General features: G+C 43.3%; 2 protein-coding genes across 13 annotated transcripts in view; one reads left to right on the top strand and one right to left on the bottom strand.

Annotated features, from left to right (window-relative positions):
* Positions 1–4214, top strand: part of Tn (tripartite motif containing protein thin) — a 61498-nt gene extending 57284 nt beyond the window's left edge. For all 8 annotated transcript variants that reach the window (XM_077401164.1, XM_077401166.1, XM_077401167.1 and 5 more), the window contains 3 exons: positions 393–549; positions 1027–1308; positions 1645–4214. In XM_077401164.1, coding sequence (XP_077257290.1) covers positions 393–549; positions 1027–1308; positions 1645–2076 — 871 coding nt within the window. In that variant the 3' untranslated portion in view covers positions 2077–4214. The remainder of the gene's footprint in view (positions 1–392; positions 550–1026; positions 1309–1644) is intronic.
* Positions 4215–4399: 185 nt separating this feature from the next.
* Camta (Calmodulin-binding transcription activator) overlaps positions 4400–16005 on the bottom strand; it is a 49278-nt gene continuing 37672 nt past the window's right edge. For 3 of the 5 annotated variants that reach the window (XM_077401173.1, XM_077401172.1, XM_077401177.1), the window contains 8 exons: positions 15588–15923; positions 15221–15468; positions 14829–15028; positions 14484–14591; positions 13486–13643; positions 12653–13146; positions 11371–11517; positions 4400–10281 (listed from right to left, as the gene is read on the bottom strand). In XM_077401173.1, the coding sequence (XP_077257299.1) occupies positions 10143–10281; positions 11371–11517; positions 12653–13146; positions 13486–13643; positions 14484–14591; positions 14829–15028; positions 15221–15468; positions 15588–15923 (1830 nt within the window). In that variant the 3' untranslated portion in view covers positions 4400–10142. Of the gene's footprint in view, positions 10282–11145; positions 11168–11370; positions 11518–12652; positions 13147–13485; positions 13644–14483; positions 14592–14828; positions 15029–15220; positions 15469–15587; positions 15924–16005 lie in introns of all 5 variants that reach the window. The other 2 variants (XM_077401174.1, XM_077401176.1) reach the window with 2 other exon arrangements.

The following is a 16005-nucleotide window of genomic DNA, read 5'->3' as shown; positions in this document are numbered from 1 at the left end:
GATCTACCGCTGTTTCCGCCGGAGTGAAACATCGCGTCTCTCTTGAAAAGTGGATTTACGAAAAACATTCCTCTAAGAACAGCGGCGCACAATGAAGATACAGAGCCCCACTATATCCGAGTTTGCTTCTTTCTGTTCTTCCCGCGCTATCTCTCTCTTTCTCTCTCTCTCTCTCTCCGACTGCGCTCGCCCCGCAAACTTTTCTTCACACAATAGGGTTTCGGGAGTTGTATCAGATGAAGAATAATTGCGTTTATCACGTAAACGTTTGCGCGTAACCACATGATTAACTACGCGGCCGGACAAACGATCCCTCCGGAGAGATCCATAATCGCGGAAATATTGGAAATCCCCGCCTAAGCCTTATTAACCGCTCCACTAATTGATTTCAGCAATGGTCGGAGGAGTCATTACTTGCTGAAGCGGCGGCAGCTGTTTAAGTTCGGGATGCGGGGGAGCGAAGCCGGATGCTTTACCTGGCCAAGAGGCCTCGCAGTCGGCCCAGACAACTCCATCGTCGTGGCCGACAGCTCCAACCATCGTGTTCAAGTAAGTCATTCTTCTAATCTCAAAGTCGGTCCCGAAATTGGATCATATTATTTAAACACTGCGTCAAATGCGAGAAGTGAAAAATTATTTGATAGATCAAATAGCATAACAATGTTCCAACGATAAAATTGTTGGAAAAAAATTGATAGAATATTACATCAGTTGTAAAAAATAGTAATTTTGAAAGCTGAATCGTTTTCCCGTGTAGCAATTTGTCAAATTCCATATTGGCGACAGTGTGCCTCGATAAATCAATCGCGTCGCTTAAGGCAATAACAGTTAATTTAATATGAGCGCGTAAAACTGAAGTAGCGAAGCCTTCAGGATTTTACGAGCGCCGGGCCCGTGGTATCGACAATCGTAAACAAGGTACGGAGGAAAAATTTCTCGTCCTGGTTCTGGTCCTGCTTATCGCGGTCGGCCACGAGAACCGATATTAATATCGATGTAAACGACCGTGCACCGCTCGGTCCGCAGGTATTCGACGGTAATGGGAACTTCATGAAGGAGTTCGGAACGTACGGCAGCGGCGAGGGCGAGTTCGATTGCCTCGCCGGGGTGGCCGTAAACCGGATCGGGCAGTACATCATCGCGGACCGCTACAACCACAGGATCCAGGTGCTCGATCCGTCCGGCCGCTTCCTACGGGCCTTCGGCTCTCAGGGCACCGCCGACGGCAGGTTCAATTATCCCTGGGGCATCACCACCGACGCCCTCGGATTCATCTACGTATGTGACAAGGAGAATCATCGCGTGCAGGTGCGTGCCTTAACACAAGGCTAATCGATCAACTCGGATAATTAACTGATCATTTGAGAGAACGTTGATTAACATCAATTTCTACTTTTCTCCCTCAAATATTTTCTCGTGGCGTCGTTAATTTTATTACATAAATAAAATATATCAGGATAAGATAAAATTGCGAAAAGATATAAGCTCGCAGTAAATTTCACACACACACACACACACACACACACACACACACACACACACACACAATGTCTCGTCAATTTTTAACTACTTAAAAGCATCGTGCTCTTACACTAGCTCTTACTTTAATGACAATACGTGACCACCTTGAGGTACCGTTCGCAGGTATTTCAATCGGATGGCACGTTTGTGGGCAAGTTCGGTTCGTGCGGTAGCGGACGCGGCCAGTTAGAACACCCGCACTATATCGCGGTGAGCAACACCAATCGAGTGATCGTCAGCGATGGCAACAATCATCGCGTGCAAATATTCGACGTAAACGGCCGCGTGTTGACGTCCTTCGGCTCGGAGGGCTCGGACGAGGGCCAGTTCAAGTTCCCGCGGGGCGTCGCCGTGGACGATCAGGGCTACATCCTCGTCGCCGACTCCGGTAACAATCGCATACAGATCTTCAGCCCCGACGGCACCTTCCTCAAGTCCTTCGGCTGCTGGGGCAGCGGCGACGGCGAATTCAAAGGTCTCGAGGGGGTCGCCGTCATCTCCACCGGCAACATCGTCGTCTGCGATCGCGAGAATCACCGGGTCCAAGTATTCTGAGTTCGTCGATTACGTTGATTACATTTCGCTTAATGAAAGAACTCTGCTCTTTTACCAAATAGGTATGTGTTGATCGATATTCGCGTTTATTAATACTGTTAATGATAAGCGAAAATATTCAGAAAATATCTCTAGACAATGTCGTATACTTTTGGAAGAGTGCATCGACATTACGGGTCTGAATAAATATCTGCGGAGTCGAGTTTCAATAATCTCGGATAATTTTTTCGCGTTTTTTTTTTTTTTTTTAATCTGAAATCTTTAACGAATATTTAGCAAAGCTCGAAATTGAAAAAAAAGTAGAAAAAAATAAGATACAGATAATAGTTCCATATATTATGGAAGGTCAATTATTGTAATATTAAAATTGATATATAATATCTTGAAAAATATACGAACTTCAATATTGGATTAGATTTTCTAATTTAGCGATTTTTAATAGAAACATTCTGCAAACATATATTATTAATGTCCTCTATAAACCGGGGGTGAGATATTAGCCTGTTTTATTTATTCGTCATGAATATTAACACAGACATTTTCTTTATCTACTCTCGTTGAAAAACTCACGATTCTTATGAAGCTTGTTATAATTTATTTCACTCTTTATTGCCTGGAAAATGACTTCCATTATCTCACCGTAATAAATTCATCGCGCTCGTTGTATCTGTCTAATCAAATAATAATACACGAAAATAGTCTTTTCCGCAAAGTGACGACTCTTTCGCGCTTCTCTATGAATAAAAAAGATCCACTACCGTAAAAACGGTTGTTTACCTCAGATTGCGTTGTAAATAATTAATAACTTTGATTGATGCGCGTGAAATTCTGAATTTAGTGTCTTCGTTGGACGACTAGATTAATATTAACGAAATAATTTGTCTTTACTAATATTATTTTTACCCAGAACTGGAGATCTAGTGAACAATTTAAAGGAAAGTCCGCAAATTTTGATGATTATTTATCATCTTTCTATTCCGCTCGCATCGCGACCATATAGGAGTCGGTAGCGGCCGGCGTAAACAAAATTGGCAAAATAGAAAATAGCACCAGGTTTTCTATTTCGAGCTAATTTCTTTATTATCAAAATTTTCCGGACAAGTCATGCAGTCTCAACGCTCCCGCGTTTCTCGTTGCGAAACACGTAGATTTGCCATTGCTTTTCTGCGGTTTACCGCGTTCGTTTCTCGTGTCACTTTGACGAATATTGGATTCATACACTCGGCGCACGACGCGATACAGAATGAAAGAAATATCAGAATGGACGGAATGGCAGAGAGAAAAGCCTGAAAAGAAGAAAAAATAATACAGCAATCATATCGACGAGCTGAACGACGCGTGAATAGAATCGCGCCGCTCGCTCAGCGGCGAGTGGTCCGAATTCTCGGAGAAAATCTTGGACCCTGGTAGAATCTCCGGTCGACAGCTTTAAAAAACACACACGGCCGTGTTTTGCCTTTTCGTCCCTCTCTAGCCTCACTCTCCGCTCTCTCTCCTTCTCATACACGCACGATATCCGAACGACTTAATTTAATTTGTATGCAAAGTGACAGCGAATAAAGTTTGTACCGTTTGTATGCTTTAAATAAACTGTTGCGGAAGGAAGACGGTAGGTGAATCTTCATCGAACTCATCTCTTATTGTGAGTTTTAGAAATATATTATTCCGTGCGTTCTCTGTGAAACAGTTTAGACGTTAGATAAAGCGATAAAGGATTATTACTTCTGCACTATGAATAGGATCGTTAAATTTAGCGGTTCGCAAAGTCCCAGTTCTGAGCACTCCACTCGAGAGAGATGAGCAGTTGAAACTGAAAGTTTGTCTTAGCATCTATAGAAGCATCAATAGAAACTCTACAAGCAACTTCTCCGACGTATCCCAAGATTATTATTTGTCCGGATATTCCTTAACTTGCCGTAATTGTATTAACTCGCCCTAACCCGGTCCAGGCGTGTAACTACAACATCCGGCACTCATATTAAGTCGGCTCTCGCAATATTTTATTACGAATTGATTAACTGAAGCAATTACTCACAACGTAATCTAACACTTAAATTGTTCTTCTATTTTCCGACACAATTTCTTAACAAAGTATGTAATTTTTCCCATAATTTACTCAATAATCTATTACGACAAGACTCTTCTTTCTTATTATTTACAAATATATTCTGAAACTTATAATTATCGAACATTAACGATAATCACCTGAGGTTGACAGTGTCAGTTAAATGTTCAGAGAAAGATCGCAAGAAAAGTAAGTAGACCAGGAAGAGGGTGGGCAAGAGTGAAAAGGTAAGTAGGGCAAATGAAAAGTAAGTGTGAGTCAATAAATATATAATTTATTAAATGCAATGTGATGAAATGGTGTAACAATAGAGGGGCGGGCGAAACGACGATCGTTAATGATCGCCGCGAAGGCGGACAAGAGATAATACGCCACCCCCGCCCGGCGCCCCTCCGGAGATCGGAAATATAGATAAAATATTTTCGTTATTATTTACAATATTAGTCGAACGTTAGTCAATAAATAATAAACTGTGGCATAATCCCTTTATTTAATAATATAATTTACTTATATATATATATATATATATATATATATAATATTACGCTTGCGATAATAAAAATATTACAAGAGATGGAGCCTTTACCGTTATTCGTTTCCGCTAGTAAAATCTAGCACGTACGTGCCACATCTATACGCGTCGTCCTCGTTTCGAAACTTCCTGATCTCGGGTCCTCGATTTCGGGCACTTGATTTCAAGCACTCGATTTCTCGTCAGGCGATTACGCAGAAACGAGAGAGGATCGAGGTCCAATGCGATCGCCCGAATTTCGAAACGCGGAAACACCAAGAGCGAATTGATGTCGAAACAGCCGTCGAAACCATCATCAACCATTCCGGGAAAATCGTACTCACTCTCATTCTCTCTCATTCTCTCTCACTCTTTCTCTTTCTTTCTCTCTCTCTCTCTCTCTCTCTCTCTCTCTCTATCTCTTTCTCTCCCACTCTTTCTTTCTCCCTATCGCGAAAAAATCGACGATGGGACTGAACAACAAATGGCAAATCAGCTCGATTCTCGACGTACGCGGAGAAATGATTTTTCGCAACGCGTCAGATTATCACAACGAAAGTACACGCGACATGCTTGGACGTTATCAATCGTCGAGCGGAGTAAAAAGGCTGTGTGTGTGTGTGTGTGTGTATGTTTTGTATGTGTCTTGTATGTGTTTCTTGTGCGGTATATGTGAACGCCGCCACGCGAGACTGGGAGTTGTGTCGTGTGTAGGATCAGGCAGGCAGCAAGCAGGTACAAAGTGACCGTCGCGACGAAGGAACAACGTATCTTTGGGTTTCTGTAATTCTTCGTGTCTCTGTGATACTTCGTGTAATTCTGTGTTCGCACTATAATCCTGTGCCCGACTATAATGTTTCCGTGTGTTTCCTAGTATATTCCCGGTGTCTGTACGGAACAGCGATATAGGCATCGACCCGATCGTTTCGACCCTTTCGACATCGTGACGCGTGCAACGCGCGTCGGGCGCCGCGTGTTCGCGCAATCGCGAGCCCGTGCCCCGCCGTGCCCCGTCACGCGCCGCCCGTTGTGAGGCGGGTACGCGCTATTAAGCACCGAATGACCGTGTCGAATTTTTAGTCTTCTTTTTCTTTTTTTTCTATATTTTGTAAAAAATATACGCAAGAGATTCCGCAAGGGATAGATATATATATCGGCGTTGTCCGAGCCGCAGCAGAACGCTCGCGGTCCTCGAAACCGCGACATTCCGCTTCCCGAGATGTCGAAGCGTACTTCCGATTCGCGGCGTCGGATTTTTCGGAACTCGCCCTTTCGCGTCCCCGTGTGATTCCGGGGGGGGGGGGGTACATATATGATTCTCGAAACACGGTTTCGCGACAGGGCCGCGGCGAGATTCCAGCGGGCTCGCGACAGCGAAAACCGTACGGACGAAACCTGACGAAACTTCGAATAAACGCGCGTATGTCTCGTGCGATTCTAGAGAAATGGACAATTGGAAATATCTCGAATCTTATAGCGCGAATCTCGATCGTTCCTGATTTTTTTTTTTTTTTTTAGGAGAAGAATTAATTCCTGTTAGTTTTAATCTTGCATAATAGTCCGCTATTAATATACCTACTGATTCGTCTCTGTATCTAGAGAGTAGTTTGAAAAGTGGCATGAGATAGAGTGTGTTATAGGTTTTCTTTCTTTTTTTTTCCCATTATTTCGCATCTGTTGTATCGAGATTAATTGAGTAATAAAGTTATAATTATTTATTTAAGTAATTAAAGTGGCAGCAGTTAGGCCATGCGGCTCCTATCATCTAGTCGTCTTTGACTCTTGGCTTCCTTACATAGAATTTAAAAATTTTTTTTCCTCCTTTACTTATTAAACTTCTTTATATTTTGAGAGAATAATTTGTATTATAAATGACTTTTTAAAGTTTATGTATTCATCGAAGCGCCTACCCTAGCAATGTTTTTTTAATTAAGATAATTTTTTTTCTCAGAGCGGCCTCCTCCCTTCTCTCGTCCCCCATTCTCTGTCCATCTCTCATTCTTCGGCCTAAATACCTTTTCGCCCAGCTTGCCCTCGGTGTACTTGGTTATAATTATGCAATGAATGTGGAGCAACGGCGAAACTTTGGAGATCTCGCGCGGTGTCGGCCATTATTCCCTGTCCGCCGTTCCGCGGGTAAAAAATATTATAATCGACTTGTTTTGCGGAGACCCCGGTGAAAAGCAACTGTATGGTATGCACCCCGTGACCCGTCCTCGGTTGCGTGCGATTGCACCGAGGACTTCGACCTTCCGCCGAGACCGCGCACGTGCCGTATCGTCTTTCTTCATTACTTGTTAAATTCGGAACCTGATTGCCACGCATAACGACAAGCCCGACTAACTAGAATTATCCCTAACTTGAGACATCATCATCATCGTCGTCGTCGTTATCGTTCACGCCTCTCGTGCCCGCTACGTTTATAATCGCTAGCTCTCGTTTATTAGATTCTTAAATATGTAATAAGCAAAAATATGAATATATATAATAATAGTTTTTTTTGTGTATATAATAATTATTATTATTTTACTCATTTTTTAAGTATTTCGATAGGATCGTGATTATTTTAATTAATTAACAATGAAAGAGTGTAAGAATTTGTTATCTCTTCCTTCCTTCCCTCCTTCCTTCCTTCCTTCCTTCTCGCCCTCCTCTCGCTACCCGCGCACGCTTCATCTCCTTTTAATAACTAATAATTCTTTAAGCTTAATGGCATGAAAATGCTCGTTGGAATTGACTCATGTGTACAATATATATTGTGGTAATACCCCACCTCGCGCTCCGCAATTACGTCGCTCTATTTTAGATCTCACAACTCACAACCCGCTGTGAGTCTGCGAAACACATCCCGAGAGGAGAAGGTCGATATGGGTTGATTTACTGTCTCGAAGAAATTCGATAATTCGAAAATCCGCATGCAGCACCCTTTACATTTACGACGCGCGGTATCGACACATTACTCCCCCGACAGATCCCGCACGGCGTAATATCGGCTCGCCCAGTTATCTCTCGGATCTCTACCCGTCCGTCTGTCTGTCTGTGTCTCTCCGTTTCTTCTTTTTCACATCTCAGCGAGAGCTCCCGCGTGCGTACACGGAGACGTACGTCGGAGACGCGTGGATTTTTATCTCCGTCTGCCCCTTTGTCCCGTTGCGCGCGGAAATACTTTCTTGGATCACCATTAATTTATCACAATAGACGTTTTGTCCACCCGATCAAAACTTTGAACGCCGGGACAATCACGCCCTTCGCGCGCCGTGCAATCGCGCGCGAACGCGCGCGCGCCCGCAATCAACTACGCTCTTAATTTTAACCGCTAATTATATCTTTACGCTAGAGAACCTTTTAAAAAATCCCCTATCGGAGAGAGAAACGGTAGGTAGTTTTTTTGTAACAATGTGTAATCGACTAGCTTACGTCCTAAAAAGTAACTCTACGAAGTTGATTATACTGTGACTAGCACAGCCCGTGGATGAAATTGCGCCCTTTGGACGAAGGGCCCGTTTATTTTTTTCCTCTTTTCTCTCTTTTTTTTTCTTTTAATTCTCCTTTAATAATTCCTTCCTCTATTCGCTCCCTCCTCGCTCTGTTTCTCTCTCTTTTCTCTCGCTTTCTCTAAAATTTTCTAAAATCAAAGTATAGACCTTTTGTTCACTTTGCGTCTCTTAAGCAAAACGAATATCGTACACAAAAGAGACCACATTTCTGCCACATGATGAACAATAATTTCTCATCTAATTATGTACAGTGGATTCTCGATGCTTCGCTATCAGATTTGCGCTAATGATAGGAATGCGGTGCCCAGCTTCGCGTATCGATTGAATTTAACTACGCCTCTCGTAAAAATGTAGAAAAAATGTAATAGATAATAAAATCGATGAAAATAAAAAATCTAATCTTGTAAAATATCAACATTCTAACTGCGCCCGTATTCGTATTCAAAATTTTACCTTCGTCCTTCATGTTTTCAAGACTCATCTATTCTTCGTTAAAATGTAACTCATTACTACTTGTAAAACTAATTTCACGTCGCTCCTTCATGTTCTGATCGCTCATTCATTCGTTGCGTCGTTCATCTGTAGCGTCAGCTAGATCTGAAATCCAACGTGTGAATAAAAATACTAAAAGTTCAAACACAAAGATTCTAGCGTAAACTTAAGATAAGTTCTTCTTCGATCGAGCCTGCTCTCTTCTTTTCTTTTTTCTTCATAGACGCTATCCTTCTTAGATAGTGTTTCGCCTAAATCGATTAGAATTGTTTTCCGTGTTTTAATTAGAATTATAAATTTAGAAACAAAAATCGATGAGAACGCGTATCGGAAAAAAAATGGAAAATATTGTTCTGTATGCAAGTAAGATTATATACGGTGCATGTAATCATGTCGAAAAAAATAAACAATAATCTCTACATGAATACTTCGAGAGGTACGATACTGATGACACGAGTCAACAGAATTTTCTTTTTAGATAAAAAATCTTTAATTAATTTCCATAGTATTTTATTTCTAATGTTTAAAAAGTTATCGAGATTTATTAAATTTTATGTAAATTTGATATACTGATAAATTGTAATAAGAAATAAATGCTGTACTTAATTTGTTATCATTTTCAGAATTGCAAATATTCATATAATCAGTTTATGCGATCTTCGTCTCAAAGAAGGCTTCGAATTCGTCAACCAGTGTCATCAAAGGAGAAACATGTCTATATTTATAAAAAGTCTCGTGTCGAAGAAATGTTTCGTTTTAAAAAGATCTGCGGTTCCGTAGGAGATCTGCCAGCAGTAAATTCGCGTACTATTTGAACCTACGAAAACGACAACGATTTTGTGCGATTCAGCTCGGTGCACACAAGGATTTAATAAAGTATCACGGGAACGGCTCGTCAACTTCGATGTTGTCGCAATGTAGCAAAGAATCAACGTATATGTCGGGCCAAGCGGATCTCGTACTCCTGAAGAGACACGCTAGTTATATACATCTTACATATTAAGCGAAAGATAAAACTCTCTACAAGCTTTCTTCAGTCGATCGGTCTCGTATAGATTTTTAGCAAACCCACTTACGATAGGTTCACCTATTTTCTGCCGCTCTGATACTCGCTCGAGGAGGCTGCAGGGGTGCGTAGAAAGTGCGATAATAGCGTAAGATACAAACGAAAAGAACGAGCGGTCGAGAATGAAACGTGGTGTTAACTCAATTGTGATGTGAAGGGACAAAAGATTGAAAGATAGGTAAGACTTCACGTTGGTTAATCGTCGGGTACGCAAATCAGAGACGCAGAGAACAAAATCGTATATCATCCGTGTCGTACGTCTGGTACCCTCTCGTAGTAGTTATAGTCGTCGTTAACAACCTCGCATACTCCCTCAAAAGCGTCACGATGGCCGATCTGGGGCGTCGTTCGCCAACGACTCTCACCACCGACCGTTTTATTTCGCTACCGAATTGTCATCGCCGCTGCTCCGCGTGCCGTTGGACTGACAGTCGACTAGGTGACCCCCGGGCTGACGGCTGCTAGGCTGGCCCCTGGGCTAGATGAGGGCGAGCTTTGGGGGACAGCAGCCGCTCGTGAAGTGACCGCTGGCAGCCTCCCGCTCCCGTTTGCGACGACCTTGGCGTTCTGCAGTCTGATTCAAGGCAGAAACATACGCTTCATATAAAAACACGCATCGCTTACGCGTGAGTGCATACGTGACACTGAATGATCCAGGTCGTATATACCGGAAGGCAAATAAATGCATCTATAAGCGCTTTCCTTGACACTTTGCGGCAACTCGTTGATGGACAATATTAATTCATTAGAAATCATATTGTTCGAATATTGTTTGATATACACGACTTTTCTAAACGAAAGTAATAAGTATATATATAACACACGTATTACAATTATTTCTAAATTAATAGATGTATGAATTAAATATTTTTTCACTCTGTGTGAATATGGAAATATTTACTATTGAAAAATAAATACATATTAACTCCGATATCCCGGAGAAATATTTCAATTATAAATTATAATGTATACAAAAACCATAGCAAAATACACAAATGCTGATTTCTCAATTATTCATATTTAAACATGCGATACATTTAATGTGTCCGTCAAAGAGTTATTGCCAAAGTAATTATCGAGCAATTCGCTGGTTCTACGTCGTTAAGCGACGAATACACGATTTTGCTGTACAAAGACACAAAATAGTTACTGACATTCAAACAATAAACACGAAGCATCGTCAAATGTGTGAGGCACGTATATAGTTTCCGGTATATAGACGTGTCAACTCGTTAATTTGTGTCATGAAACAGGGTGCAGATCGAGAGGGGAAGGGGAGAGGGAAAGGGGGAGAAGGAAAGGAGAAAGATAGAGACAACAAAAGCGTTAATTCCCTCCGGCACAGATGAGACAGGAACGAGAGAGAGAGAGAGAAAGAGAGATACAAACAAGCACTGTTTTGCCGAAACAATCGCCCTATTAAAAGATCTTTACTTACCGGTCGTGAATCGTCCCACAAGCTGCATTAGTGACACACAGAAGAGGGAGACTTTAGAACTTTTACAGTTTGTCTTTTTTGTTTTTCAATACGATAAAAAGCCTTTTGTGTGCTAACAAGAAGTCTCTACCACGTTAACTAATGTGCGTGCACATCGTTGCAACAAGAAATGCAGCACTGTATACACACACGCGCGCACACACACATACATACGGGGATACTAACTTGATTTTAGATTGCCGCATGAACTGCTGGATCGTCCTCGCTGCCGCCTGCTGATGAATTGCCTGCTGCCTCGCGCTAGCCGAGCCCGGCCGCGCACGATAATTTCGATAGTTGTTCTGGATCACCAGCGCTGCCTTCGTGGCTTGCCTGCGGTAGAGGATACGGGCTTTTAAAGTTCAAGTATTCTAGAATATAATTCAACAATGGAACCATAGAACGCAAGACGACTTGCTCTAAACTTTAGAGTAATTACTAACGTATAAAAGGATTGGAGAACGACATAAAACGGGGAAATATAAAAAGAAATGGTTCTCACACACACACACACACACACATGAAAAAAAGAATTGAAATTCTGTCATTAAATTAATGTATTCCAATCTTCGTTCTGCATAAATGAAAAATGATAGCCGGGATTGGCCGCACGCCTGATATCTTTCATTACTTCCCGCAACTTGAGTTTTCGCGAAGATTCTACAATGATAATATATGGTCGGATTATCACTAATTTCGGAGGCATTACAATGGAAAGTTCAAATCGCTACGTATATAACTCGGTGAATGCGGGAAGAAGGAATGGCGGAATACCGATCTCCAGCTACAACGCAAAAGTCGTATTAATTTAATGCCAACTTAATTCTGTATTCAGGCCACCGTAACGAAGGCAGGGAAATCCGCAAAGTTTCCGAATTATTTACGATGCCAATTAAAAGTTCGCCTCGAGAGAGGTACACGGGTCGAACTTTGGTGGTATCAGCCTAATTCAGTCGGAGGTCGTTAAGTCGGCCCACAATGGTACGTCTTGTCCCCCGGTTATTAATTGTTCCTTATTAAGACGTGCCCCGCCGCAACCTCCTCCACCAGCGGAACATCGATGGAAATTTAACTTTCTAAGTTCGAAGCAATTTGGCGATGTCTGCGCGATGCAAGATAATAATCTGTCATACTTAACAACCTTGAGTTCAACCTGATAACACGTGCCCACATAAACTCGGGCGATCTGTATCTAAAGACGTCGCATGCGTCGCGTACAGTAGTTAGTACCATTGTAGTCCGACAGTAAGTGATTCATTTTCCGTTCTTAAGACTTTCGAAGTTGGAGGAAGTTCGATAGCATGCGAAATGTTACGACAAAAGGAAGGAGAAACGTCGAAACTCGTGAAACGGGCCATTCTGAATCTAAATATGGAAAGGTACGATGTACAACAATAATGAAACTGAACGTAGGAATAAATATAAAAGATCTGTTGATAAAACTAATGCAAAGCGATAGACAAGTTACCTGTGATAAGCGTACTGTTTGTGACGACGATAGTACTGTTGAATCAGAACGGCGGCGTGCCTCTCAGCTTCCTCTTGCCTCTGACGACCCTTGTAATTCCTGTACGCCTTCTGAATCATCCTGGCGGCGTGGTAGAGCTCTCTCTGCTCGCGATCGGACAGCGTCAGTCTGCTCAAATCCGCTTCATTACCGTCGCCGTTTACGATGCCAACCGCCGTCATGGCCCCGGAACCGATCATGCCGTTCAATTTGCGTTCGCCGCCGTTCGACGAGTAGTACTGACCGCTGTGAGCGTTACCATTGCCATCGAGCTGCAGCTGCAGCTGCAGAAACTCGCAGAAATCGACGGTAGTAGGCGGCGGGGACGGCGAGTCCGGCGTCAGGCAACTGCTGGAGGGACTTGAAGGACTGGCGTCGGCGTCGGCGTCCGAGACTGAAGCGGCGCCGCCGTTGCAGTCGCGATAGGAGTCGAACAGTTCCCCGGAGTCGAGAGGCTACAAGCAAGACGATTAGCATGTAAATAGAGCTTTATAATGGAAAACCCAGGAACTCCAAAGTTCCATTTGTCGGAACTGCAATCCGGCTTGGTCCAAAGTTTTACTCCTAATTATGATTCAAGACCGAACTGCTAATGTTTGCTATTTCTGCGATTGTATCCGCCAGAAAATTATGTCGTACTCAGGGAAGTTTCAACGTTCCAATTAATCATTCGCAATTTCTTATCTATAATTTAATCCATTTTGGATTTTAGTAGAGATTAAGATAAAGGATTCTACGAGACTCTCGCAACGGTCTGATTATCAATTATAATAGTGAGCGTGATACCCTCTTACCATTTGTTCCATGAGAGAGTCCTCCAAGGGTGACAGAGGCGCCGTGGGTGGTAGTGGCGAGGAAGAAGACGAAGAATCACCCTCCGCCCTTTTGATTCTTTCCGGTAGCGCCGCTATAATTTGCTCTGCCAATGTCAGCACCCTCGCGTCTTCTTCCCCTATAAAAAGGAATCACCACCCTAGCCAAATTCGAAAAGCTCGTGGTGGCAGACCGCCGAAATCACATCGATCACAACACCGAAGTTTAAAAGCCGTGAATGTGTTCTACGATGCATCGAGATGCTGCCACAATGTCGGGTAAAATGTTTAACACCAAGTGCGCCGCTATGACACAAATTGACAACACGGAGAATCAGACAAGTCACTGGTGAACGTAGCGCTTTCCTACTCGTTTCATAAGATGATAGCCAGCTGCGATACCTCCACATCGACTGGGCAGATCGCGTGTCTGTCCAGATGATATTTAAGTCATCGTTATATTTTCGTTGAAATTTTGTATACAGACGTTGCTTAAGAAGAGGCCTCGATAGTTGACAGTAGATAGTGGCTAAGAAAATTTAAACATTACACAGCAATTCATCCAACACCGGTTACGAAGGCCAAGCAACACCAATATTGTTCAAGCTGCAAGAGTTCAGAGGAGTTAGAGAAGACGGAGTCGCTGATCGAGTCCGGTCGTCTCGTACGCACACAGAGAGAGATAGAGAGAGAAAGAGAACAGTCTTGCTGTACGCGTGTATGTGTGTCTGTTTACGTGTAAGAGGGCAGTGTGTGTATGTCGTGTATGTCTGCGAACAAGGGAGGCGAACGCAGTTTTAGCTGGGATAACTAGGATCTCTACGGAATTCGCAGTCCACGTGATTGTGGTAATACGTCTAGGCCGATCCATTTCTATCGGTAGTGTGTCACAGAAAACAGACAGAGAATTACGGATAGTTTTTACAGACAGACAGGCAGACAGACAGACAAATAGAAGAGGAAACGAGGAAGGTACGGACCTACGGACTCCTGAGAGGTCGGAGCGCTCTCCATTCCCTGTTCGCTGAGGCCTAACGACGACTCATCTTCTTGCAACAATTCCATGTTGTCCAGCAGCGGTGAGCCACCTGTGTATTTTTCGATAAACCCCACTTAATGCTATATACGTTGCCTAATTTATTACGCTCGCATGACTTACGGCCTTTTTATGACTCTACGGTCTTTATAAACTGGACGAGGGAAAGTATAATGGCGCTGAGGAGGCTAATCAGCAAGGGGGATGACTATACGTGTGTGTCAGATACGTGAATGTGTGTGCGTGTATACGGAAGAGAGGGCAGTATATAATAGCAAACGAGACTAACACAACGCCAGATCGAGGCCGCTGTCTTGAGATGGCCGCCTAGGGCTAGGGCTGGCGGGTCGCAAGAAAAGCCTCTCGTCTTGCCTTCGGGTTTCGAGCTGATTCAGTTCTTCGGCGATCGCCGTGTGACCGTTCTCCGCGGCCAGCTCGGTCGCCGTTCTATTCTGACAGTCCCTCACGCGTAGTGCCATAGCATTCCATCTACGGAGGCAGAGTTAACAACAAATACTTATTAAAGATTAAATCAATTCAAAATCAATATATTTGTGGTATGAGAAGAGATTGTGAGCTACACGAAAGGCGAAGGTGTGTAAATTTGTCGTAACTTTATGGACACAGTTGTTCATTATATATTAAACAAAATGTTGCTCCAATAAGAATATTTTCACAAACCTGTAAAGAATCCTGGCGGTGTCGGCGTGCCCTGCGGCACAAGCCCAAGCAAGTGGCGTAAGGCCGGCGCTATCTTGCCGAAGAGCATCAACCTCGGCGTCCAAAACACTGCTAGGATTTTCTGCTCTCCAGTGAAGAAGTGCACAGGCTAACCTGGAGTACCCCAATCCGGCCGCCAGGTGCAAGAGGGTAGGCCCACCGGATTGAAGAGGTTCCGCTCCAGTTCGCCAAGGACGGACAACAGCATCCTGCAATTAATTATCCAAGACAATGAAACTTTACTTACGCTATAATTTACTAATTAAACTATAATTATCGCAGCTAAGATTTCAATGATTAATATCGAAATATCGAGTTCTTGAAGTACCTGGCAATAAGCAACCAGTCGCTCTTCCAGATGAGCTGCGGGAGATGGCGGACCGGGGCCCTGCAGACGGGCTTCAACGTCGGCAAGACGGTCCAACAGAGCTTTCTCTGGGCTAGGTTCGCTCGTCGGCGCTCTACGATATTCGAAGGCAACGCTATCGGACACGACGAAACCGTCACAGGCCACCTGAAGGGACGCTATTCCTGGTGCGTGTGCGGGACATCGACAACGCAGTACACCTGGTTGCACAAGACACGCCTCGACCGGTTCCGCGTCGAAAAGTACCGAATACGACTGGGAACTACTACCGCCGGTCCATGGACCAGCAACTAATACCTGAAATAGCGTTTATTTCAGATATATTTACATAATAATCAGCTAATCCATAAGAAGAAAATCAGCTATAAATATTTTATTC

Source organism: Temnothorax americanus, unplaced genomic scaffold, assembly GCF_048541705.1.
Source record: "Temnothorax americanus isolate GAGA-0224 unplaced genomic scaffold, ASM4854170v1 Scaffold14, whole genome shotgun sequence".
NCBI lineage: Eukaryota > Metazoa > Arthropoda > Insecta > Hymenoptera > Formicidae > Temnothorax > Temnothorax americanus.
Note: the sequence above shows the minus strand (reverse complement) of the source record. Positions and strands in the feature narration are given on the sequence as shown.